The sequence below is a fragment of the Plasmodium vivax genome, chromosome 2, assembly GCF_000002415.2.
Source record: "Plasmodium vivax chromosome 2, whole genome shotgun sequence".
NCBI classification, from domain to species: Eukaryota; Apicomplexa; class Aconoidasida; order Haemosporida; family Plasmodiidae; genus Plasmodium; species Plasmodium vivax.
In genome coordinates this window covers 1-27405 of record NC_009907.1, presented here as the reverse complement: position 1 = coordinate 27405, position 27405 = coordinate 1, and the positions used below count along the sequence as shown (strand labels likewise).

Below are 27405 nucleotides of genomic sequence, written 5' to 3'. Positions count from 1 at the left end.
GTTATTTGTAATAATTTTTTGAGAAGCTTTTTTAATGAATTACTTTTAGATTTATAATATATGTTATATATATTGGTTTAAAAATTCGTTTTATTATTATTTCAAAATTATAAATTATTGAATACATCCCACATGTTACAATTGTAAGCCATGATGGAATAAGTGTATATCTTGAGTTACCAGATATTATATTTCTCCATGTAATAATGATACAATACCATTCTAAAAAAAATTTCATATATTTTTATTTGATAATCTTATACTATTTTGATATTTACATATAATACATTAATTTAAAGTAATGATTATAGTTGCGTCATTATTTTTTATGCTATTGAAAAAAGAATTAAATGTCCTTGTGCCGTAAATATAATATAACGCAATAAGAGGAACTGTTATAATTATATAATCTAATTTTTTTCATGCCTATTACATATATTTTTAGTACTTTTATTGGGTGACAAATAACGTATGCTAAGTTTTATAGTGCTTAGTGTTTGTTTATACATTAAACATTTAATATGAATATATTAAAAAGCGAAATAATAATGAAATGAAAAATAATGAATTTCTCATAATACATTTAAATTAAAAAAAAATGATAATAACAAACAAATTACTTTTTAAAGAGAAAAATATTCATTTTTCTATTAAAATAATATATTTACTTAAAAAATTATATTACAAACAATATGCGTGCAGAAAAATTACCTTTTAATGTTTTTCTGTTAACGTGACAAATGTTTATTGGTCGTATGGTTAAGAAGTATCCATTATTACAAAGTAATAATATATATTATTTTTAAAAAATAAAAAAAAATTATCACTGCATATGTGCCTTACAATATAGTAGACAGAATAATATGTATATGTGAAGTTATGTACCTTTAATTTAAATATATATAATAATATTGGAATTGCTTCATAATGAAAGAATTTGGGTATCCATATGAATAATCAAAACAGTATCCTAGAAGTATATTATGATATACATCGTAATATATATTCCATGTGTTATAATTAATATTTATTAGAAAAATATGAAATATTACAGTGAATAAATAAAACTTATTTTGTATTATTATTTAATCCTATTTGGTTTCCTATAACGAGTTTCCTTTAAAGAGTATATCTTAAGTATCTTTCATAAATTTACTGATTAAAAATATATAGTATTCTTTTCAAATATGGGAAAACATAAATATATGTTTACAAATTTTTATTTGTTATGAATTTTTTGGCATTATAAAGTTTAAAATAATTTTTCATTCTTCGATTTGAAAATGTTATGGATTGCCATTTATATTTAAGTGTTAATTACATATATAGAACTTACTGATATTTTATAATGAAGCATTTCCATAGTCAACTATTTCATTGCAGTCACATATATTTTTAGATATTTTATTCTCTTCATAAGCATTTTTGTACTTATATAAAAATATATTTTATGTTGTACTTCTACACATTTTATAATTTGGTGGATTTATTTGCATAAATATTATTGTCCAACATATTCACAAAAAATTAGACATTTCTGGTATTTTCTTTTATTTTAATATCATTATTGTATACATTTTTACTATTTTCGATATAACAATATTATCTTTTTTTGATGATATATATTTTCATTACTATTTCTATTAATAACTTTTTATTTAATTATGCAAATGCAATGTTATTCTTCATAATATTCAAATTAAGAACGTCATGAAGATTGGTATGGTACTTTGTATTGACTTCCCTGCAGTTCCGTAGTACCTTTCCACTCATTCATTTCTCGATATATTTTATTCGCTTTCTTTTTGCCACCTGGTAATCTAGGACGTAACCATGCTCCCAAGGGGGTAAACTAATATGGAGGAAAAGGTATTACATATTTAAAAATATAATATTTATAAAATCGGAAAAATTCCCCAAAATGCATAAAAAAACATTTATAAAAACGTTATAACTAACCTTGTAAGAAATATAAAAAGCAAAAGACATTGCTGATATTGCAGCAGTTGGTATTAAAATGGTAGATGATAAATCACTTATTATTGGAGTTAAGTACTGAAGCTTATTCGTACAGTATTTAACATCTTTTTTATGCTCATTATAATATTCTCTGAAATGAATTAATTTCAAACAAAATGGATTTTCATGATTCTCCTTACACCCCCCTACATATTTTTGATATAAAGTATAATATTTATCACCATGTTTACATTCATTATTGCTTTTCGTTATAGATTCATTTTTAAAGTCATTAAAATCATCATACATCTGAACGAGATCTGCAATTTTTTGATATTGTTTGCTGTCAATATCTTCCATATATAATTTGCAATCATTAAAATTCTCAAATTCTTTGAAAAATAGTAATATTGATGAATAAAATGGAAAACCATTGTTTGATTTTGCCATATCATAGTACCAGTAATGCATATATTTACAAAATGGAACTATACTCGATGATTTATCCAGTTTCAATTTTTTTACATATTCCAATGATTTTGCACAAGAGTCTTTGAATGAATCATGAACACTATACCTTTGTAACTTCATTCGTTTGAAACTTCCGCAATTTTTTTCATACTGAGTAGCATTTGTAACTTCCTTTATTTTAGATTCAAATTCGGTGAACTCGTCAACGTAATTAAACTAAAAAGAAGAAAATTTATTTATATACAAAGTACAAGATAATGCTTTAATAAAATTATTTTATACCTTGAATATTGATATATATAAATAATATATTGAAGTATAATACGCAATAAGACAATGAATGAATACTATTGATTTCTCCATCATTTGGTTACAAGGTAGATTCTTGATTTGGGATTATCTGGTAGAGTTGAATGTTTTTTAACATAATTATTCAGTAATGTTGTTATTCAGATATATTACATTCTCTTGTATATTATTTTAGTAGTAATTTATATACATAAAATACAGTTTTATAAAAAGGAAAGAAAAAATTATTAATTACTCACATGGATAATGAAATAAGAGATAATACTTTCTAATAAAATGCATTCCTCCTTTTAAACAATTTATTTGATAATGTTTTGATTATATTAAAATTATAAGAGAAACATAAAAATTATTTTAATGATGAAAAGTAAAAATTACAACACGTGAATATTTTCGTATGCGTAATGCTCGTTAATGTTTTATATATTTACAAGTGTTATTAACTGTATAATTTGTTAAGAATGAAAGTATATAAAAAAAATTTTACATTTTAGTGTAAGGGAATTATTATACTATAGTGCACTCATTTTTATAAAAAATTGAAATACAACATTGCTAGGTCATCATACTGAGAATAAATTATATGAAAATAGAAAATTTGAATATATTAGTTTAAAATATAATTATATTTCTAATATAATAAATAAAGAAAATTATACCTATTTAGTTAAAACCAATTTAATATCAAAAATTCATATTTAATGCAATGTGATAATTTTTAATTACAGCAACCTAGGTAAGAAATAGTAACATACATTACTATACTCCTGTACGGGTTAAAAAAAAATTAACACTTCATTATTTTTCATTTGATTTAAATTTAATAAATTTTTTTCATTATTTTTTTTATAAATAATACAAAAAAAAATAATAATTCATAAATTGAGATAATTTATTAATCTGTATATAAAAAATTTGTTCTCTATTTGAAATTGTAAATAACAATATAATTGTAATTTTTATTTATATTAATGTATTTTCTGCATTCTATATGAAAAAAATTTAGAAAACCAATTTTCATGTCAATTTTTTTTTTTAAATAATGATATAATTATGAAATGATAATTTTTTTTGCATTTTTCTATTTTATATATTTCGTTTGTCTTCCTCATATTATTCACCTCCATAAAAATTATTCTTATATATAATGTTATTTTAAATATATATGAAAATGTTGATTACCCTTATGACTTTTATATGTTCAAACGGACAATATGAAACACTTCCATTTTTGTGTTTATTATTTTCATAACACATATATAATGCTTTAAAGAGTAACAATTTTTATTACATGATATGCTATATTTTTTGATAGATAAATTAAATGTGATAATAAAAAAAATATCCTTTCGCATATATAGGTAACATGACTATTACAGGATAAAAACTTTTGAATAAAGGAAAGGGATACTTATACGTTTTTCTATTCAATTTTTTTAAGTAAAAACTTTGAGTAAGCAAAAAGCACAAAAATATTGTTAATATTTATTTTGGATAATAATAAAGAAAAGTTTTTTTTTCACCAAGTAGTAAAGAAAATCGAATACTTATTATATGTATAAAAAATGCCTGTTTATCTTTCCCAATTTTTGAAATGAACATGTCTATCAATCTCCATAAGTTAATTATTACTTACATTTGGCCTGTGTTATTTTGTTACCTCTCAACTAAACATTAAGTGAAGGTGCCTTAACAATTTGACATATATTTCATATAGTAACTTTACGTATATTAATAATAAAAAGGAATTTCCATAATAATTCGTGTTCCATATCAAATGTAGAAGTATTTTTAACGCGTATTCAAAAAAATATAGCATTGTTTCTCTTAAGAAAAAAGAAACACATTATTTATATAATTAATTATATAGTTTCTACTTTGCTAATTATTTCTTTAATAAATCGCGCTAATTACGTTTTTTATTTGTAGAATACATATCCTTCGATAATTAAATAATGTGAAAAAGAATAAAGCATAAAACAATACAAAAATATGTAGTTAATGTATTTACAAAAATAAATGAATATATAAATTTCGTGTTTATGTGGTGAATATATATATCTAATTGGAGATATACCACTTGTTTTACACTTTGTAGACCTAATAAATTAATACATGTAAGAATACGATTGAAATATTTTCCTACATATTTGTACATTCATCTTTATAATCACTTGTATATTTTTCTTAACTATTTTTAGGTATGTAATAAATACATACTCAGTTGAACTATTCCGAATTTTTTTTGATGAAATGATTATAAAAATTTTTAACATAATTTTTTTAATAATTTGTCATTGACATTGATGTTGCGCTATGCATTATGCAGCTACTATTTATTATATACGTATAATTGTAATTATAAATAAAAGCATGTATACTGTCATATAGAGAAACTGAATTATAATAACCTATTATTCACTTTTTTCAATAAATAAATACCCATACATTATCTTTTACGCTCTCTGATATATTATATACATTATGGTGACCTATTTATTTAATTGTTGTAATTTTAATAATTTATTTTTAATGGACGAATGTTAGCTATATAATTTATGTGAGAATATACTTATTTTTTATAAAATTTATAATTACCTATATTTAATGATTTCTCCACATTGTAACCAATGTACATGTTGAAATTTATGTATATTATGAATTATTAGATACTCTCACAAAATATTATGATGTTCTAGACATAAAAATATTTTTCTCATTACGTGAGCTTGCACTATTTTGAAATATATGTAGAATATATTTATTAAAAATAATTAATGGCGTCCTTATTTGTAGCATTGAAAAATAAAAATATCATGCCATTTATACTATATTACAATATAATTGGAATTGTTATAATCCTATATACTAATTCATCGTAATGGTTGTTATATATATATTTAGTGAACCTTTGCCAGTTTATGGGGTAATAGTGTATGTTATATTTTTACCTTTTTTGCTTTTTATATACAAATAATTTTATATGAATTAATTTAAAAATATTATTCCAAGGGAACAAAAATAATGGACTTTTCTACATATATTTAAATTAAAAAAAAAAAATCGTTACAAGAAAATGTATTTATTTTTTATTAAACTAATATAATTAAATAAAGAAAAGTATGCAACAAATATTTTGCATGCATAAAATATTATGTCATATGGGATATAAAATTCCCCTTTTTACACTTTACTGTTAATATAAAAAACATTTGTTCGTAATCTGATTAAGATATATGCATTATTACAATGTAAGAACGTATATCATATTTTATAATTGATAGACCTTTTTTTCACTATATACATACTCTACAATATGTTAGAGCGCATAATATGTATATGTATAACTATGTTCTTAAAATTTAAATATGAATAAAAATATTATCACTTTTTTCTTTCTATCTTTTTTTTACTACTCTATTTTTTAATTACTTTTTATGTAAATTGTTATATTTACAAGCATAATATTATTATACATTATATTCATAGCAGAAACATTATGAAGAATGATATGGCACTTTGTATGACGTGCCCTCAGTTTCTGAATTGTTTTGTAATTCGCTCATTTTATGATCTACTATATTCGCTTTCTTTTTGCCACCTGGTAATCTAGGACGTAACCATGCACCTAAGGGGGTAAACTATTTTTAAGGAAAAGGTATTACATATTTAAAAATACAATATACACAAAATCGAAATTTTTCACTAAAATGCATTAAAAATAATTAAGAAAAGTGTTATAACCTTGTAAGAAACAAACAAAGCGACAGATATTGCTGACATTGCAGCGGTTGATACTAAAAAGGGAGATGATGAATCACTTATTATTGGCTCTAAGTATTGCATACTATCCCCACATTTTTTTACTTTAGTCTTATAATCTTCATACTCTTTTCTAAAATCTATTAATATCATGCAAAACTTATTGTTGTAATTATCTTTACACTTTTTTGAGTGAGTTGTATAGAGTTGAACACATTTTGCACCATGCTCACAAGATATTGCATTTTCCGTGTATGATTCTTTTTTAAATTCAATGAAATCATCATACAATTCATATAAAATTTTAAGTTTTTCATATGTATTTATGTCAATATCTTCCATGTGCTCTAAACAATCCCAAAATTTTTCAATTTCACTATAAAACTGGTTTAATAATACATAATAATGAAATGGTTTCATAGTATTTAGCATGTCATAAAACAGATAATTCATGTACTTACAAAAATTGAGTTTAGAGGATATGGCTTCTTCTAATATTTCTTTTTGATTATCAGCAATTTTCGTGCATGTGTTAAGAAACACATCGTTTTTATCAGTATAGCCTTTTAAACGTCTGGTTCTATAATTTTCACAACTTGATTTATTTGTGCTTGTCTTAAGCTCATTCTTTGTAGAAATTACTGATTTTAAATCAGAGAACTTCTTTACAGAATTATACTAAAAAACGGAAGTTATATTTGATTAGTAAAATACGTAGAATAATATTTTTACATGTAAGAATAATTTTTATATATATTACATGGAATGTATTTATTAATATAAAAATAGCTTATATACAATTGATTCCGCCATCAGTGATATATATATATATATTTTAATAGCAGTAAGTTTAATGTATCCTTTGAAATTATGGTGATTAATTTATTAATGTATATATTTTACTAAATGCAATATAATTATATGTAAACATTTTTTTAATTATTTAGCAAAAATATTTACATGTCCAGTATTTATATTGTTCTGTATGGTATCATTTCGATTAAGATGTAGTAATTATAAATTGTTATACCACAGAATAATGTACCGTAATAATGAACATAATATATTGTTTTATCACCAATAAGTAAAAAGTAAAATGGGTGTATGTTTCAATATACGCTTTGTTCTTATAAGGGTATTATATACAGTTATGTATGGATGGCATATAGTATAATAATACTAGAAAGGTATTTTACTTATTAGAATAATGAGGTTAAAATTTTTATAAAGTTCTTAGTTGCTATGAAAGTTACAATACCACATCTTTGAGTTCTTATGGTAAGCGTTAGAATGTAAAAACTAAACAGTTATGAAAAGGAAACAAAAATGTTTTTACCACACTAATGTATTAATGTAAAAAATAATACATGATCAAAAAGTATATTTAAAAATAATGTAATAAATATTATCTATCTCAAAATAATGAAAAAAAACTGCACATATTTTACTCTCCATCTGAACATAATGAAAAAAATAGCCTTTTATTTATGTTACTTGATAATTTTTTTTTTCTTGAAGTATATAAATTATTTTTCATTATCATTTCGAATGAATACAAAGAAATAGAAATGATTAAATAAAACAGTTGTTTTAATAATAATAAAAAGGAATATACTTTGAACGACATCAATTTTTTTATAAAAAAATAATTATTGTAATTGAGTATTAATTCTATTACCCCATGTGCATAAATGAAAATGGCAAGAATAATTTGCACTGTTAATTTTATTGTTTTAGGTAATACTAAATAAAGGTAAATTTTTATATATTTTTCAATTTTATACATATTGTTGTTATATTATGTTCTTTATATCAATTTCATTTTATATATCCTATAATTTTATTTTTAAAAATTATAAAAATGATTTAAAACACTTCTTTTATATATACACGATACAGTCAACGCGTAGTCCTTAAATGATTGCATATATTGTTTGGATACCACACTTATATTTTCATACATAACCTTAAGCATTCCGGAACAATTAAATAAATAAATGTCAATAAACATATTGAAGGTAACAAAAAAGGAATATATTTTCTAAATCATGAGATATAATACTATTTATTTTTGAATAAAGAGCTTCAATATATCAAGGAATTTTTAAACTTTTTATTAATTTTTTAAATAATTATATCACACAAAGCGGTGTATTATTGTAATAAGGTTATACATTATATATGGATATATTTAAATTTTGCCTTTTTTATAATGTATAAGAAATGTTATTTTATTATGAAGAAGAAGCAAACAATGTTTCGCGTTGAATAAAAAAGTAAAATAAGTTCTCCTTTTTTTGCTTCATTATTTGACATAACAACATCATGTCATATATTATTTGGTATAAATTAAACAAAGTTTTTTTGCGGAACAATATTACATTGTGAAAAATTATTTTACCTTTATATTTTAATTAAAAATATGATATTTCATGGTTTATTTAATATAATAATAAATAACTCTGTCATTTTTATAGTAATTTATACATCATTGTAATGATGAATCTTATGATTACAAAGTTCGAAAAAAAATATATAAAATAGTGCATGTTAAACGGGCACATATTTTTCATGCAATTAATATAAACAGAAAATTATTTATCATTACATTATCTAAATAGTCTTGAAATCATAAAAGTGATAGTTTTGTTTATACATAGTTATTATATGATCAGAAGTTTTAACCATAGATTCATATGAAGTATAAATGTTTATGAGGCAACCAATTAAAAAAAAGAAAAATACGTATAGAACAAAGTAACATTAAATCTTAAAATTCACGTATTTGTAAAAAATAAAAAAATATTTTTAATATCAAGTCTTTATCGCGAATGATTGCTTACCAATTTAAAAATTGCGCCTATTTACATTTTCGAAAAAGGAATATATAAATATACATAACGGTAATCATTTAAGCATTTTTGTACATATATATAAAAAAAATTAATAAATGTGCTATTTACATTAATATATAATTATAAATTAAAAAATATATGTTTAAAAATATTGAAGAAGATAAAATAACATATAATCATATATATGTTACATCAAATATTACCGTGTTCACAACAGTGATTTAATTTTTTGGGGGGATTGCAACCAAAAAAAAAAAAAAAAATTTCTTTTGCATAAACATTCTTCTAAGAAGGAAAATAATAATAAATAATAATATAGTAATATTTTTCGTTTAACGTAATCAATTTAATACGAAATAAACGAAAATTTGTTTGGAACATACTATTTTCTTTAATGTATATATTTTAAAAATGCCTCTTTTTGCGTGCAGTTATGAATATCTATGTGAAAATACTTGTAAATATTTCGCTAATTTTTTTTTTTTGAATTATATTATTCTAAATTTTTTGGAAGTGTGAAACACATAAATGTATTATAGGAACATTTAAATCCACTGTGCATGACATTTTATTGTAATTATAGTTAAAAATATTATTAACCATTGAAATTTATGTTTTGTAAATTATGAACTACCTTTTTTCCCTATATACATATGCTTTGCCTAATAAATAAAGGTACATATAAAGTTATACCATCTTACTTTTCCATTTTCTCAAAAAAAATAAATGCTGTTTTTTTTAAGGATAGTGGTATATTTATTTATGATAATATATTACTTTCTTTTATTAATGAATCCATTTTTGTTCACTTATTTTTGTAGCATCAAATTGTAATATTTTTTATTTTTCTCGTGTCATTAAGTAATAATTGAAATTATTGAACAACATAAATTTTAACAATTTAGTAAATATGATTTTTTATTATCGATTTATCGAGCAATATAGAAATTATACTTAACATTTTTTTTTTTTTTTAATTAAGTAAAACATAATTACATTATTTTACATCATAGTGATGTTAGACATATAGTTTCAGAATTAATTATATAAAAGAGATGAGTTTAGAATTTTTATGCATCACGAAAAGACTTTAATTCTTATGACATATTTTCAAAAAAAATTATGTGAACATATTACATTTTATCAATTTTCCTTTTGTGTCATATTGGATTAATTTATGTTTAAAAAATTGCATGCTTCATTTTAGCTAAAAAAAATGCTGCATTAAAATATCTTGGTTGAGTTGTAATTTATATTACGTATATTTTTTAATAACAAGAATTATTTATTTTATAATTTGATATAATAGGAAGGAATAAAGAGGATAAATTATTTATATTCCTAGTAGTGTAGATGGAAATAAATGAATTAAATATTTTAATTTATAGTTATTATTACTACAAATGTTTAGAATTTTTCGGCAAATTTAAGAAGCATTAATTTACTCATGAGTAATTTTTTCTCGTTTCTTGTGTACGCGTAAAATGTTTAATACAAACATATTACATAAATACCACGAAAACATAGAAAAGTTTTAATAAATGTATTAAATTCAGTAAGTATATTATATAACAGAAAGAAGAAGAATTATTTTTCTTCTTAAAATTACGTAAATATATGTATGATTATATTAGGGTTAATCTGCATGCAGCAATAATATGCTATTATAGTTTTAAAATTTTACGTCTAACACTTTTTTTTATCATTTCAAACGTTAATATATTTAAGGAATGATAATTTTTTAATGATTACAAAAAAATAAAAAAGATTTTTACCGATATATATGTACGGTACAATATATTTGACAACATAATGTATATATGTGCCACTATGTTGTAATTAATAATTTTTAATCTATTTGAATGTATAAAAAAGTATATAGACACTGCTATATATTTATATATATATTCCTCTATATAGTTGTGCACGAAATAATGCATAAGTAATAAATTATCATTTCATTAATAATTCAAATTTGTTAAATTCAAACTACAATTTGATATTATATAAATAATATTAGGAGATTTATAATGCGTCTTATATCGTAGGAATTCATCGAATATTTAAATTACCTTTTTGGGAAATAATATTTTGTTCTAATTTTCTTCCATCATTAAAAATATTTTAACGAATTCATGTATATGGAAAAATTCGAATTTGCTTCTCATGTATTATGCAATACATTCCAAATAATAGAGATTATAAATATATGCTCAGAATGTTTTTCTTTTTAACAGTTATTTACCATTACAACATTTAAGTTAATCCCCCATTAATTTATTTTTCAATGTTAGGCATATAAATATTATAAATTATCCTTCATACTGCATTATAATTCTGATATATATATGTTAACGAAATTTTACAATAGAACATATCTAATTTGGTAATCTTCTCTATACATTCACATAGGTCATTAGAAATTTTATATTATTTTTAATTACCTATTTTTTACATCACAAAATATTATGTATTATTTATCTATGTTTTTTAAAAAAAAAACTTTTTTATATTTTTAAATAAGTTTGATTAATACCATCAGGTGAAATGTGGATATTTCTTTTTATGAATGGACTACATTTTGTAAAAATTCACTTAAAAACGTTTATTTATAAGCGTATTTATATTCAAAGCTTCTAACTTTTTTAATAATTTTTAGTGTATATTATCTTTTTTACTGACCTTTTATTATATTTACACAAACAGCATTTTTTTGCGTTATATTAAAATCAGGAAGGGTTAGGAGACTGATATGATACGAGATATGACATGTCCTGATATCCTGGTGTGTGTTGAGATTTGTTCATTTCATGATTTATTTTTTTCGTTCCATTCTTAGCTCTTTTTGATCTAGGACATATCCATTTTCCAAGGGGGGTAAACTGATATAAGAAAAAAGTTGTTACATATAAAAAAATATAATATCAATTAGGTATTACTTTTCCATTTTCACGTATTAAATAATAATTAGTAAAATACTTTCATTTATGAACAAAATAGGCACTAACTTTGCACGAAATAATTAAAATTAAAGATATTACAGACGTGATAATAATTGGAATTACACTGACAGGCACTATAGGAGAATCTTGGAATGATGGTAAATATTTATGTTCATCAACACAATTATTTACTGATTTCATGGCGACATTATATCGTTTTCGAAAATTTTCTAACTCATTACAAAAGTTTTTATTTTCATCACCTTTGCAAGTATCTTTGCATTGCATATATGAATCAAAACATGTTTTTATGGTAGGACACTTATTACCATTATGCGGTTTAGATAAATTGCTAAGATTAGTATATAGATCAATTAGTTTTAGGATGTATTCATATGTATTCTCATCAATATCTTCCATATAGTTTTTACAAATATCCTCGTTATCAGAACCGTCCTTTAATTCTTCGTAAAAAGTGGACATATTTTTATTATACATAACACCATTCCACACAAACTTATATATCCAATAGTTTAAGAATTTACAAGCGTGTGCTACATTAATCGTGCTTTCTTTTTTTATTAAATCAGATAAATACCTCTGTGCTAACACAAAATAATAATGAAAAGATGGATGATCACATTTTCCCGAAAATATATTGCGAGGACATGTAGGAATAGCGTCAATACGAATATTTTCAATCAAATGATCTATGATTTTCATATAATTTGGAAAATCATATACAGAGTTATACTGAAAAATGGAAAAAAAAAGGGAATATGAAAGAGATTAAAATATTATTCTTTTGAAAAAAATATTTATTTCATTTCTAGAATGTAACACTGAAATTCTATATTATATATTATGCATATTATAAAAATATAAACATACAAAAGTTGAACTCATCGCTGGTTATATATTATCTTTATATTTTTCTGTTACGTTAAATAATATATTTCGTTATATTATATATATTTATGTACGTAGATCATGGAAAGGCATTATATTGATACATAAAGCATTATTTTTTCATCGCTTAAAACTTTTATAATATTACTTCATTGTATTGTTAACTAATTATTTAACTTAAGTATTAAAATATGATCTCAATGTTTCTTTCTTTTTTTTAATATATGCAATTTTCTTATCATAATAATAGAATAAACAGTAGGATTATTATGTTTCGAAAAACAGTAGTATTCTAATATGAGGCATTATTTTATATCACATGTAATTCCCACAAAATTACACAATTTCATTACTATTTAATTACAGGAATTATAAAAAAAATATATTAATGTTGACAGTTAAAAATGTGCATATTTATTTATTGGGTATTTTATACATTTCTTTAAAAATATTATATAAACTCAAAGTTGTTTAATATTAGAATTATTCTATATTATCATATTTTATGGAATATATAATATTCTAGAATAAAAAGTGCTTTACCTGTTGTTCAACTTATTTTATTTTTACGCTTATTGTAGCATTTCCATAATTTAGAATGCCACGTAACATGCACTATGAAAGAATTTTTTTAATAAAATAAGGGGTAATAATATTTAGATTGAAATATCATGCTTATGAATAAGTGATTTTTTATATCGTGAAGAATATTTATCGGTATAATTTTACTTTAGAAATTAATTAAAATTGTTAATCTTCATATAACGGAAATGTAGATTTATCTATTTCTCTCTATATGAGCTAAAGAGCACTTTATTGTAGTTTTTTTTTTTTTTATATATTAATTTTATAAAATATATTTATTTTTTATTATGGGAATAATTATATAGAAGCAATAAGTAAAAATATATATAATTATTTAATTATAAATATAAAGTATAAAAAAAAAGAGAAGAAAAAATCAAAATTAATAATTATGTTTTGATCGTTTAAAAAAGTGCGTATATACCAGTAAAGTAGTTTTTCAAATGTAGAGTAACAAAAAGGGTATGATAAATATATGTGAAATTTAATTCACGTATAGATGCATGATATGCATTAAATTTATAATTGTAATATTATTTAATTATAAAATTAATTCTCTTTTTTTTCATATTAAACATAATATATGATTTTTGTTTTTAAAACAATCGCAAAATTAAAAAATTGTATCATTTTAATTGTGCAAAACTTTTGCGTGAAATTGGGCCATATAAAGTGCTCTCATTTTTTTTATTTTATTATATATTCTATTATTTACTTTTTAACTGGAAATGTTATGCGAATCGTAATATTTATTATTTCGTACTTTTATACTTAATTGGACTTTTTCACTATTATTTAACGTTACATGCCATTAAAGAAATGCGCTATAAGGATAGCATTATAATAATAATATGATTATTTAATTTTTATAAATAATATATATAATTAAATATCTTTTATAGAAAAATGAAAAATCAGTTTATAAAAGCTAAACTGGTGATTTACAAAATGCGGTAAATAAAAGCAAAATGGCTAACATATTGAAAATATAAAAAAAGGGTTCAAGAAAAAAGATAGATTAAACATCATGACAATTTCATGTCTCTTTTGTGAATATGATAACAAATTATTTACATTTCCCCATTATTTAAAGGGTTACCTTTATGGCTGATATAATCTTGACTGGCAATACTTTTTGCCAATATGAAAGTAGCGTAATAACAGAAGCTAAAGAATCGTTTGCTTAAACAACGCAGTTGGTGCGCTAAGATATGAAAGAGCAACTTTAATTGTACTACTTGAACTTTATCATAATAGGGATTGAAAAAACAAAAAAGGAATCATAATTGATTTTTTTAAAAAACTATCAATTGGGAGAAAGGATATATTTTTAAAAACGTGCATATAGATGAATAGTTTATATAATGCCCTATGAATACATACTTTTAGTGGATAGTTTTTAAAACATAATTTTTATGTATACTATAATGACTTGAATAGACGAATAAAATAAATGGAATAAAGAAACATACTGTAGTTACTTATGACGATGGCATTACATTTTACGTTGCAACGAAAATTTAATTACGATAAATTATGCCTTATAAAAGCATAAAAGGATAAATTACCCATTTATATAATTTTTGTAATATAAATAAATATAAATAGATGAAAGCGTATGTAGAGTTTTGCCATGCGAATTATTGATTTTCATGAAAGCAAAATTGGATGTTTTATTTCTCTTCACCGTTTAACCGTTGGTCACAAGTAAATTCTTCACCATAATCATCTTAATCGAAGCTGCAGCATAAGCGGGAAAGATAAAAAAACTTATAACAACATCTCCATCGAGAAGCATTCTTCCGTTTGCATGCCTCGCATATTCGTGCTGTTCTTTGTAACTTTCGCGTCCAACATTGCTTGCTATATTTCCACATTCATAAGGTTATAGGAATTATTTTACTTTTTATTTTCACTGAAGTGTTATGTTATTGATATGTAGAGACTAGTCTAATTTATTCATCAATTTTGGTCGCAATAATTTGTAAAATAAGCGAATTTACCCTGCATGTAAATGAGAAGCGCACGCTTACTAAATGGAACATGAGAACATTCTCATGGTATCAATTGTAATTCGTGTATATACTATTTTTTCCTTTTTTTGTATTCCCATAGTTATTCTCTTTTCCTTTGTTCACACTTTTTCTATTCTAAATTGTATATTAATATGAGATCGAAAAAGTATGTGGGCAAAATTGAACATTTCATTATGCCATTAAAATATATTCAGCATGTTTTACAATGTAAGGATAAAACACTACCAAGTCGTTCTCATTAATATATAATAAGGACTGATGGTATTTGTAGGCTCAGTGTAGTTATATGCGTGCACTAGCGTGAATGAAGCCATCTCCTTTTGTAAACATTTTTAAAATTTGCAAGCTTTCGCTTTATCTATTATAACTGCCAATAGTGGGGAATGGCTTCTGATAATCTTACACAACTGCTTTATTACGCTATTAAGTCATTATGGTGTAAGGCATATATATGGATGGGCAGACAGATAAACATTTCCTCCCTCAGAATACACATTCGTTTTGGCATAAGAAATGCCATTTTGTGAGTATAAGGTATTATGGAAATAGCTATGCACACCCATTTGTGCAGTTATTTTTATAGTGCTTTACATAGGCATTTGCCAAAATTACATTTTTAAAGGAAAAATTGAAATAATTTTACTCCTTCCTTTTGGAGATACAATTGAAAGGGCTATGTGAACGGTTCAACTTTTTTCCCCCCTTTAAAGAAATTACATTTGGTTATATGTATAACATTAGGTAACTGGAACGGAATACCTGCGAACATTTTTTGGCTTAACTTTTTTGCACGAGCATGCAACATTTGGAGCGGTTTATATGCAAATATATTTTTTGCATACTAGGTTATGGTTTACATTTAACATTTTACCACATCAGTGTATACCGTTTTGACTATTTTTTTTTGGTCTCATTTTTGAAGTTTTTACCGAATAAATGGCTAGTAAAATATTTATTCTTTTTTGTATTTTATTTGAAGCATTTGTGTAGGTCCATTTTTCATGATTTTAAAAAATTACGATGTAAATGGATAACGATACGTTCGATTTAAGAACATTAAAAAAGGTGAAGCATAAATTATAAATTTTTTATTGCAGTAGGAGGTGGATTATTACAAATGTGCTTTACCAAAGTAGAGCATTTTTTCGGAGCGGTGAAGTTTACATTAAGTACATTACATCATATAACCCGTGCAAAGGCTTATTATATACATTATCTGGCTCCATTGCTTTAAGGGGAATAAAATCCCCTTATCAAATATTACCCTATCTAGCCATAAGGGATAAGCCGAATTATTTCTATAAATAGGTAGGGCCCCTCCTAAGTTTAAAAATAAAAAAATACAATCTGCAAATCGGATGAAGGTAAAAAGAGCGTAGCCTTAAATTAGGACTTATATGAGAAATAAATTTTGTGTGCCCAGATAAATCAGGGGCTTAAGCATTCACATGAGGAGAAATAATATATATCGATCTACTTGAATTGCATTTAAAATTTTTTTTTTAATTTAGCCATATTGAAATGTACGTACGAATTTACGATGCATGCTACTCTTAAGAATTGGGAAATTCCCCATTATTTAATTTTTCACCGCTTAAGATTTAACTCCTTTGCGGGGCATTCAAGAGAGGCAATACACTGAGCACGATAAAAAAATAGCGAATGTCATAAGATGTCTATCTATAAAAATAAGTTATGTTTAACATGAGAAGTGAATTTATATGAATACAAAATGTGTCAATGATGATCATAATTTTAAGATTTTTCGCTGGGGATGTTACAATTTTTGTGCATTTATAATTTCAAATTAGTGAAATGACATATGTATCACTAGGCCTTTGACGTATGTGACACTTTGCAGAAATTCATCTCAATTTTGGGATATATTTTTAATGCAGAATGGTAAGTAGTGAGCTTTTCTAAGCCATGGCAGTTCTGTTTTAAAAACGACGATAACATTTATAAAGCTTTTATTTTTATTTTTTCCCTAGTGCAACACTGTCGTAGTGAAAATGCTAAAAAAACTCTTTTATTTTATAAAAGTTTGAAATAAATGAGGCCGATGATATTAAATTGTATATTAAATTAGTGCGGCAATTTTTATGGAATAAAAAATGTGGGCTTTTTTTTCAAGGCACGCTAATAGGCTATGAACAGTATGAAAAATATTCCCATTGAGAGTTATAAATATTTAAATACCAATTACTATCTGTAGATTCTCAAAATATAACTTATTTTTTTTTTTTTTTTTTTCACAGTGTATCGTTAATTGAATTATATATATGCAGTTTGAATATTAAAAAATTATTCATCATGAACTTACAAAAGAAGATTACTAGATTGTATTACCATTTCCGTTGAGGAATACATCGCTAAAGGGTACCTTCTTCTTTTTTATAAGTATCTTTATTTTGTGTAACATTAATAGAACTACTTTTATTTATTACTAAATAATAAGCGACTAGTTATTTTTTGTTATATGTATAAAATTGGCACAAGGAAATACTCTTTGTGGCAACAAAATATGTTAATCTTTTTTTATACTGTTATGTATGACCCTATACTTCTTGTTTTTTAATTTATACAATGAGCCTTACAATGGAAACTACGGAGATGGAAGAATGGGTACTATTTCAGTATTCCATAAAAAGATCCTTTAAGCTCGTTATATATTTATTAAACCCTTAGGTTTCATACACCCAAAAATAATAACTAATAATACATATCTTAAAAGATAGCATTAAATTATCCATTTAATTCATTTTCAGGAGGACATTTTGAAAGGTTCAGCATCATATAATATGTATAATAAATTTAATGCTGAGGCAAAGTTAGAAGAAAAAAAAAAAGTTGGAGCACAAGAAAAAAAAGAAGAAGAACCTGACCATTGTAAAGGGTTTAAAGAGAAGGATGGAAAATACAAAGATGAAGCTTATAAATTATGCCTCAGACTTGGACCAAGTTTAGAATATTTACACAAAGTAGTTGTTGGTGGAACTCGTAGATATAGTTGCATACACTATAAATATTGGATGAGCTATAAACTATTGAACATGTTTAAAAAGGTTTCCGATAATGAATTTGACAAATCTGTGCTTGAAAAATTTTGGGATGCACAAGATATTTTTGTTAAAAAGTATAATGATTATGGATGTAGGTATGATTATAAAAAAATAGATTTGAACGATTTAAAAGAAATGGATGAAAAGAAATATTTGCATGATTATTTTAGGAGTTATAATACTGTTAAAGAATATGTAAGTCGTAAACCCAGTAAAAAGGAAATGTATAAGAAATACCTAGAACACATTAATAAACTATATGAGAAATACAAAGATAGGTGCTCTGATGGTTTTATATATTGGACAAGCGATTGTCCCTTATATTTTAAACGTGGAGGTGATTACGATCCAAAAAAACTGTGCGCACAATTAGACCCCCCATGCTTAAATAACGATGGCGTCAAACATAACAAGGGAAAAGAGGTTCTTGTTAATACTCCCAAAAAAAAAAAAATGACATTTTATTATCTTAAATGTAATAATGAAGATAATCAGGGTTATAGGCGATGTGCTTTAATACCATCAACAATGGAGTATACCGAGAATGAAGATGAAAGCAAAAGCAATGATGAAGAAGAGGAAGAAGAAATTCCTGTGCCACCAGACCCGAGGATAGCATTAGGCGGTATATTAAAAACTATGGAACAAACAACTGGCCGGGAAGCAGTACGAGCAGCAACTGACAGTCATGGTAACCCCCAAATAAGCCCAAGCGCTTCACGTAGCGATCAATATAATTCTCAATATTTAACCGAAGCAGATGGTATATCACCTTACTTAGTACAGACAGAAGATGGAATTAAATGGAGAATAGATGATGATGAAACATTTGATTGTAATAGATATCCATCACAGGATGCTTATGACTTATGTATACACTTAAAAGATCTACATCAAAAAGGAAAAATTAAATTAAATCCCAATCCTAGTGGTCGAAAAGCAAGAAGAAGGAAACCATCACTCGAAGGAGGAAATGGCTTATCAGATATAGGATCATATCAAACGGGTGAAGAAGACGGATACTCTTCTAACACTTGGGATGACATGTATTCTTTATTAAAGACTAAGCAATTCCGAACAGGAACAACAATTGTTTTAATGTTAGGAACTTTTTTCCTTGGTTTTGCTTATTATAAAGTATGGCCAAATTTTCTGAGTATAAATAACGTCTCTTATTTTTTCTATTATGATTTAGCAGAACATTTATGCTTATAAAAAATTTGATACAATGTGCACATTACATTTTATCCTTTCACCTTTTTAGTATACTCCTCTTGGATCCTTCTTTAGAGGTAAAAAAGGAGCGAGAAGAAATATTGATCATGAATATTTTGAAAGAAAATCGGAAGAGCTACCTCGACGTAGTCAACAATCGGTGAGTAAAAATCGGAAGAAAGAACGAATACAAATTGCTTATCAGCAGGCATGAAGACCATAGATATGGAGTTATACAACCTGTTAAATGTGTTAGAAGAGCATAATGAGGATTTCACTTTTGCATAATTACACACACACCTCTTTTTACTGAGTCTATAAAAAACGTGTGATGTATGATTAATGTGAAGCTTTCATTTTAATGCTATACCTCTAACGAATTGAAGTTATTTTAACAGTTAACATGTGCAAATGGCAAAATGAGGAGAAGCTAGCTGAACAGGCGATAAAGAAAAAAAATGCATAGATGTGGTTATAAAATTTTTAGAATTAAAAAAGGATAGAAGTTATGTGTACGCTTTGTTGTAATGGTTACTGAAGCATGGAGGGTCATTGAATCCCCAGCTTAATAGAAAACCCTTTGACATGTGTACCATACCACGATTATTCGTAAGATGGATTATTACATAAAAAAGGAAAAAACGCCTTAAATTAGTACCACACAGATTATGCATATTTTTTTGTCATTTGAAGTAACAATAAATATTTATTGATTTTATTTGTCAAATTTTTCCTCTAAAATGTTTTTTTTTTTTGTGACTTTTTTAGTAACTTATAAAACTTTTAATATCGCACATTTTTTGTAAAGCAATGGCGTTAATTTGTGTGAGTCATTTTAAAGCGAACTATTTAGATCGTAGTAGCTTATGGCCAACGCATCTTTATCATTATTATTATATTAGTAGTAGTGGTAGGAGTAGCAGTATTGAGTTTTAATGCTAGCCCGAACGTAGCTTTACACGCTCGAAAAAAGTAGGGTACCTCTTATGAAAATGAGAAAACTAAAGAGAAGCGTTATTTTTGGAAACGCTAAAATGAATAGCTTTTTTCGTAGTTGTCTTAATTTTGAGTACCCATGTAATGCAATAAGAAACACACATAAAAATGACAAATTCGTTTTTTTCCTTTTTGATGGCATATAGGGATAATTTTAAATGATATATAGAAGGTTATTATCTTAATATGCGCTTATTTTATTTTCGTTACGTTTTTATAATTTTAAATCGTTTTTACCTCTCAGGAGAAAATAGCATAAGGATGAGTATTTTTACTAGATATATAAAATGGGGGTAATTCCCGCAGTGTCGTTTTAATAAATTGTTTCCTCCGCTAAGGCATAAAAAATGGATCATGTGTGAAAATATTGTGAGGATGTTTTATTCTACAACGAAAGTAAATTTCATAATGATTAGCTAAAACACGTCTAAAAAAAATGTTTGTGAAATTATTTCCCCCTCACCGTTTGACATTATTTTACCAGATTGTAGCATTTTTCTTTATTACAAGTTCTGCAAAGAGCAGCACATAAGAGACATGTTATAAGCGCATATAAAGTAATTATTTAATATTTTAGCTTCTTGTTTTTTAAACGTTCCAGAAAGGGTGAATAAAAATGGGAGAAACATAGTTTAGGAAATTCCCACGCACAAATCTTGCAAAGCTAACACGGAACTGATTTACGCTATATCAGAAATGTCAAAGCGTATTTTTGTTCATATAAATATTTTCCACAAAGTATTATTAAACGTAATATATGATTTTATTAAAACAGTTATTATATATTTTTTCTTCCATAAATAGAAACTTAAACGTGAATGGCAAAAGAATCATCGTTTTATATTTAGGGTGGCAATGTACAGTGAAGCAGAATATGTACGGGTCAGTGCATGCTTAAAAGGGAGAAAGAAAAGTAGGTGAAACAGGATGTAGACTATTTTTTCTATTTTTCAATTTAGGAAAATAAATTTTTTAGTAAAAAATGTATTTTATCTTTTAAAAATTATTAGCTCCTAAAATGTTCTCTTCAATTTTTACGAACTGGCGTTCATAAAGGTATTTAAATAATAATTATTAATTATTACATATTTTATGAGTTATGCCATAGTACAACATTTATTTGCCACTATAAATAGGAAGGGGTGCTGAATGGAATAGGAACATTTGTATATTATTAAGCGTTAAGAATATATGACAATTTTCCAAAATTTAGCGTTCATTAATATTACTGAAAGTGATCTATGTATGTACCATTGTACGAGGAGCAATGGCATGAGTAAATAAGTATTTATGCAAAATGTAGAGAACCCATTTATACATATTTATGTTACCATTTGTTCGATTTAATAAATGATATATGTAATTATAAATACAGCAAAGCAGCACTGCAGCATATTTGTTTAAAATTCACCCCCACTTGTTACAATTCCCATTTTGGTTAAATTCTTTCATAATGCCTATTTGCGTGGTAACATAAGGGTTACCCTTATGATTTATTTGTAGAGAAGATGTAATAAACATATAATTGGACGACTTTCCATTTATGTTTTAACGTCATTCATAACTATTTATATCTTACAAATAGAATACGCGCATAACATGTGTATGTATAATAAACCACCACAATATACTTTTTGTTACATTATTATACTTAATGAAAATGTCTAACGGTACAGCCCCTCCTACTATTAAAGAATTATTACTAGACGAAGTTAATTTTTATATTTCATTCAAACCATTGAAAAGAACATATCATTTGAATATTCTGTTTATCCAAAAAGTATCTAAACGAATTTTCCGAAATAACAAGAATGTATTAACTTATATACTTAATTTTTTCTTTCTATTTTCAGAATTATAATTTGAGGAATAAAGGATTATACCTATCATATAATGATTTTAATAAAGAATGTAAATGGAGTTATCGTGACTTGTACTGTTCGGATGCTTTAACTAACTTCGTTGATGAGTCTATAAGACCTCTTTATAAAAAACTTTGGAATAATTTATTTAAAGTGAAGTACTTTTCAGAAGATTTTAAATCTTTACCTAAAGAAAAAAAGAAAATTTGCATATATTTAAAGTACTGGTTTTATGATCAGTTGTTGTCTAAAAATATTAGTAATGATGGCATTGGTAAGTTTTTTTCTGCTTGGGAATCGACATCTCAGGGTTATAAGCGCGATCTTATTGGTTGCGAACTTTATAAAATGAGTTTAAATGAAATTAAAGAAACGAAACTGTTGTATGATTATTTTTTATTGTATGATGGATACAATAATGATGAACTTGTAAGTCACAAAATATATGTTAGCCCGTATTGTCAATATCTGAAGGAAGCTGCAGATGTGTATAAAAAGAGAAAAATTGAATGTGTTAGTGGCAACAATATTGAACGCTGTAAAGAATTTAAGAATTATATTAAAAATTACATGATTAAAAATGATATAACTTTATTTAAAGGGAAGTGCAAAAATGAGGAACAACGAGTAGAGCGAATGGATGCTACGGAAACTATGTTTAATCCTGCTCTAAAAGAATTAGTAGAAAAGGTACATTTTATTATAACCATGAAGAAGTGAATTTAAAAATTAAACATTCATATGTTCTGCGTCTATTCAATATCACAGCAATAATTATGTACATGTATATTTCGCAGTAATTATTTGTGTTTATATATTTTTTAATTGAATGCTTTATTTTTAGGAAGCGTCTTTGAAGGATGTATCTATATATAAATTTTATGAATTGTTAAATAATGTATATAGTAAAAATGTTGAATCTAATACTTGCGACTTATTGGCAAGAAGTAACGGAATAAATGGTAGACTTATTTATAGATATTGTAACATGCTTAAGGCAATATTAGATAAGAGGGTTAGTGAACCAAGCAGCCTAGGAATGGTTGAAAATAATAATAAAATGTGTGAATATTTAAACTATTGGATACACCATAAAACAAAAGGTAATATACACCGTTCAAGAATTATAAAATTATTTTATTACACATGGGATGTTCTGAATAAAATAAAAGAAAAGAATACTCATTGTAAACATAAATATTTTAACATTGGTGAAAAGGAGTTCACAAGGAAGAAAGATTTATATGAGTTTCTAGAATTCTACGATAGTATAAAGGGTAAATTGGAAAATGGAAGATCCCCAAATAATGCTGAATATTGCGATTACATAAAGTCTAATTTTGAAAAGTATTACTACATGGTGCAAGAAGATAAGTGCAAAAAATCTTCAATATATTACGATGAAAAATTACTTTTTCGACAGAAATTTGAAGATAACCAAGAGATATCTTTTTTAAAAAAGAAATGTACAGGTAAATATTTCGATTTAGTATTTAAGGAAAATTTTGAAGAAATGAATTCACGTGCTAATATACCTGAAGCAAATCGACCAGAAAGATTTAGTCCTAATGCAGATACTGTTGCTCTTACAAGGGGAGATATTTCTGAAAGATCTCATACAGTGGTACGTTACAATATTGTTATATTATAAAATTCTTATAACTCGTATTTCTAACATTTTTAAATGTGTTAGCACATAAAAAAAAAAAATCACTTGTAAAAAGTTACATAATGGAACATCGTAATGCATTTTCTCCGTTTAATTTTTAGGAAAATGTCTTGAAACAGTTACCTTCACATAAAACATACGAAAAATTGAATAGTAAGGAAAATGTTGACAAATACTGTAGTGATTGTATGGACATAATACATTTAGAATTTGATCACCCTGGTATTAATCACTTTTGTAGAATGCTATCAAAAAACTTAAGAGAATTGTCTGAAATGGAGAGCGCGAATAGTAAAGACCGCTGTGAATATTTTACCCATTGGATGAATGAAGAAATATGGAAAAAGCTTAGTAATTCTAACAGTTTTACTCTAAACATCCCCTTAGTGAATATCCTTCTCAACATAGGTCATACTATTAATAATAAGTTAAGGAAAAATCACTGTCCATACGATTTTAATAGCGATTATACTTACAAGGAGTTGCAAGAAAGGAAAGATTTGCACGACTTTTTTAAAAATTATGAAAAAATTGAAACTAAGGATTCGTCTATTAGTATAAGCGATCAGGCCCTTTGTGCATATGTTAGTTATATATACAAATTATACAAAAGGCACATTGGCGGGTGTTGTGAATATTATGATAAAAATAACCATTATGAAGAGCACTGTCAGGATTACTTTAAATGTGATAGTAAATTAAATCCGAATAACCTCCTCATTAAGTTAAACTGCAATGAAAAGGAATCAGATGAAGATTCCCAAAAAATATTTGAAAAATTAACCATTGATCGGGGGGTAATATTGTTCACGGAAAAATCAAAGCAAAGATATAAAGAATTAGTCACTGGTAATTATTACCATCCTTCGAATCTGAAAACTTTGTTTAATAAAATCATGCAGGATGGAGACCCCTTTTACTTAGCAACTACATCCCTTTTAGCCCTCCTCGGAGTGCTATTGACGTTTTTCGTCTTCTATAAAGTAAAAGCAGATTGCACAACAAACTGCAAATATGATAAGATATTATTAATAGTTTATTCTTATATAACGTGTAAATGTAGCGTAAATGAATTACACGTGTATTTTCCCCCCCCTTTGTATGTCAGTTTACACCTTTAGGAATATGGATCGATAAGACATTAAAGAAAAGTGGTAACCATTACCCGTATGAAGAACCGCGAAGCAGATTTATATATAGTTCTTCAGAACCTGAGAATATAATACCACAAGGAAGACGATTAAACACAGCGTACCATACTGCGTAATATTTAAAAGAATGGTTAGCGTTCAAGTTAGGTTGTAAAGATGCATTAGTGCAATTTGGCAAGATGATACTGGATATGCAAGCAATATATAGTATTAATAAGAAAAAAAAAAAAAAAAAAAAAAAGAAGAAAGAATATTACAACTAAAATGTATGTTATTTTATTTCACTTCATTTTTTTTGTCATTTTTTGAACATAGCGGTTTAATTTTTTTTAATAAACTTATTTTTTAGTACTTTTTGTAGCAAAAATTTTCTTCTTTTTTACGTTAAATGCTTAACATAAATTAATGTGTTAGGTGTAATGCCCATATTTCATTTAGACGTTTTTTAACGTCTTCATCATTCTTAAGTACTTTAAACTAAGAAAATGTGTGACAAGAATGCGTTTGTTTATTTTCTCATTTGCATAAAGTAAAATGTGTCTGCTTTTCTATTTTGTATTGTGAAATGCAATAATAATTTGGGATTTACTGAATTAGGAAATAATAATATAATATTATTTTTCATATTTAACACAAGTGGCTCAATTTCCATTTAGCAAAAAAGAGTCACATATGTTTATATTATATTTTTATAAAAGAACAAATCAGTAATTTTTCCTTTAGAGAATATTATTAGAAATATTTGTTATAAAACTGTTATATTCGGAATTATTAAAATGTCTTTCTCTTTGAAACGTTTCACAGTGTTTTACCTCTTTGAGGAATATAAATCTGTAAAATGGAATGAATGAGCAAATCAGCTAATTTTAAATTTAGATAATATTTATATTATAAAAATTATTAACACATGTATTGCTAAGTATATATATGAAAAGAAACACGTTTTATGTATTTTACTTTTCATAAGATTGTGGGAATACATCGATAGGATATTTTTAAATCACATTAGGGAATGACTCACAAATAGTGTTTTACCCTTTTTTTATAAGACATATCTGAATTGTAAAATAACTTGTTTTTATTTAATAACATTTTTACATTACAAAAATAACCTTCCACAACTTTTTAAACTAATTAACGTTCATTCTGTGAATATCCTACCCGGGGTCTACTATTTTGATCGTCCCTATATGGAGGCTGAAAGGGTACTCTCAAATATTCTCGATCCATGTCTTGCCTCATTTTATGATTTAATGTTTTCTTACTTCCTATGCGGTTAAGAAACCAAGATCTAAAGGGCGTGAACTATTAGTATAAAAAAGAAATTTGCATTATTTAAGCATACTAATCTAATAATAATTACGATTTATTTAAAATATTTACAGGAAAATATTTTATTTTTTTAAATGAAATATCCCTTACTTTATATAAAAAAAGAAAAAAAAAGATTGTTCCAATAACTGAACTAAAAACAGTGACAGGAAGTTGGAGATATGGATTTTTATGTGAATTTATTTGTTGTTCTTCACTTCCACGTGGTGCATGTTGTGGTTGTTCTGGACAAACTGTTTTAATTATTGTTTTAGGTTCACATTCAGGTAATGCACAATAGGGCTTGCAAA

The 27405-nt window shown here is 25.1% G+C and overlaps 5 protein-coding genes and 1 pseudogene across 5 annotated transcripts, besides 9 other annotated features; 3 read left to right on the top strand and 3 right to left on the bottom strand.

Moving 5' to 3' along the window:
* Positions 1 to 1192: 1192 nt before the first annotated feature.
* Positions 1193 to 1246: a microsatellite.
* A 444-nt stretch (positions 1247 to 1690) lies between these two features.
* Positions 1691 to 1710: a microsatellite.
* PVX_096935 (variable surface protein Vir9-related) lies at positions 1709 to 2796 on the bottom strand (the record flags this gene model as incomplete). The annotated part of the gene is made up of 3 exons (XM_001612613.1): positions 1709 to 1852; positions 1960 to 2646; positions 2713 to 2796. The coding sequence occupies 3 exons, from the start codon at positions 2794 to 2796 to the stop codon at positions 1709 to 1711; spliced, it is 915 nt and encodes a 304-aa protein (XP_001612663.1).
* A 2114-nt stretch (positions 2797 to 4910) lies between these two features.
* Positions 4911 to 4941: a microsatellite.
* A 1261-nt stretch (positions 4942 to 6202) lies between these two features.
* Positions 6203 to 6240: a microsatellite.
* A 76-nt stretch (positions 6241 to 6316) lies between these two features.
* On the bottom strand, positions 6317 to 7179 carry PVX_096930 (variable surface protein Vir1-related, truncated; the record flags this gene model as incomplete). The annotated part of the gene is made up of 2 exons (XM_001612612.1): positions 6317 to 6367; positions 6484 to 7179. Coding segments are annotated over 2 exons (747 nt in total), but the record flags the coding sequence as incomplete, so codon positions are not given.
* A 2642-nt stretch (positions 7180 to 9821) lies between these two features.
* Positions 9822 to 10006: a microsatellite.
* Positions 9978 to 10146: a microsatellite.
* Positions 10147 to 12154: 2008 nt separating this feature from the next.
* Positions 12155 to 13021, bottom strand: PVX_096925 (annotated as a pseudogene).
* A 2391-nt stretch (positions 13022 to 15412) lies between these two features.
* Positions 15413 to 15432: a microsatellite.
* A 2635-nt stretch (positions 15433 to 18067) lies between these two features.
* Positions 18068 to 18093: a microsatellite.
* A 536-nt stretch (positions 18094 to 18629) lies between these two features.
* On the top strand, positions 18630 to 20269 carry PVX_096920 (variable surface protein Vir12-related; the record flags this gene model as incomplete). Its single annotated transcript, XM_001612611.1, has 2 exons — positions 18630 to 19990; positions 20155 to 20269. The coding sequence occupies 2 exons, from the start codon at positions 18630 to 18632 to the stop codon at positions 20267 to 20269; spliced, it is 1476 nt and encodes a 491-aa protein (XP_001612661.1).
* Positions 20270 to 22197: 1928 nt separating this feature from the next.
* PVX_096915 (variable surface protein Vir21-related) lies at positions 22198 to 23683 on the top strand (the record flags this gene model as incomplete). Its single annotated transcript, XM_001612610.1, has 2 exons — positions 22198 to 22914; positions 22955 to 23683. Exons 1-2 carry the CDS (start codon positions 22756 to 22758, stop codon positions 23681 to 23683), a joined length of 888 nt encoding a protein of 295 aa, XP_001612660.1. The 5' UTR covers positions 22198 to 22755.
* A 268-nt stretch (positions 23684 to 23951) lies between these two features.
* On the top strand, positions 23952 to 25753 carry PVX_096910 (variable surface protein Vir23-related; the record flags this gene model as incomplete). Its single annotated transcript, XM_001612609.1, has 2 exons — positions 23952 to 24452; positions 24734 to 25753. The coding sequence occupies 2 exons, from the start codon at positions 23952 to 23954 to the stop codon at positions 25751 to 25753; spliced, it is 1521 nt and encodes a 506-aa protein (XP_001612659.1).
* A 245-nt stretch (positions 25754 to 25998) lies between these two features.
* Positions 25999 to 26034: a microsatellite.
* Between the last annotated feature and the right edge of the window lie 1371 nt (positions 26035 to 27405).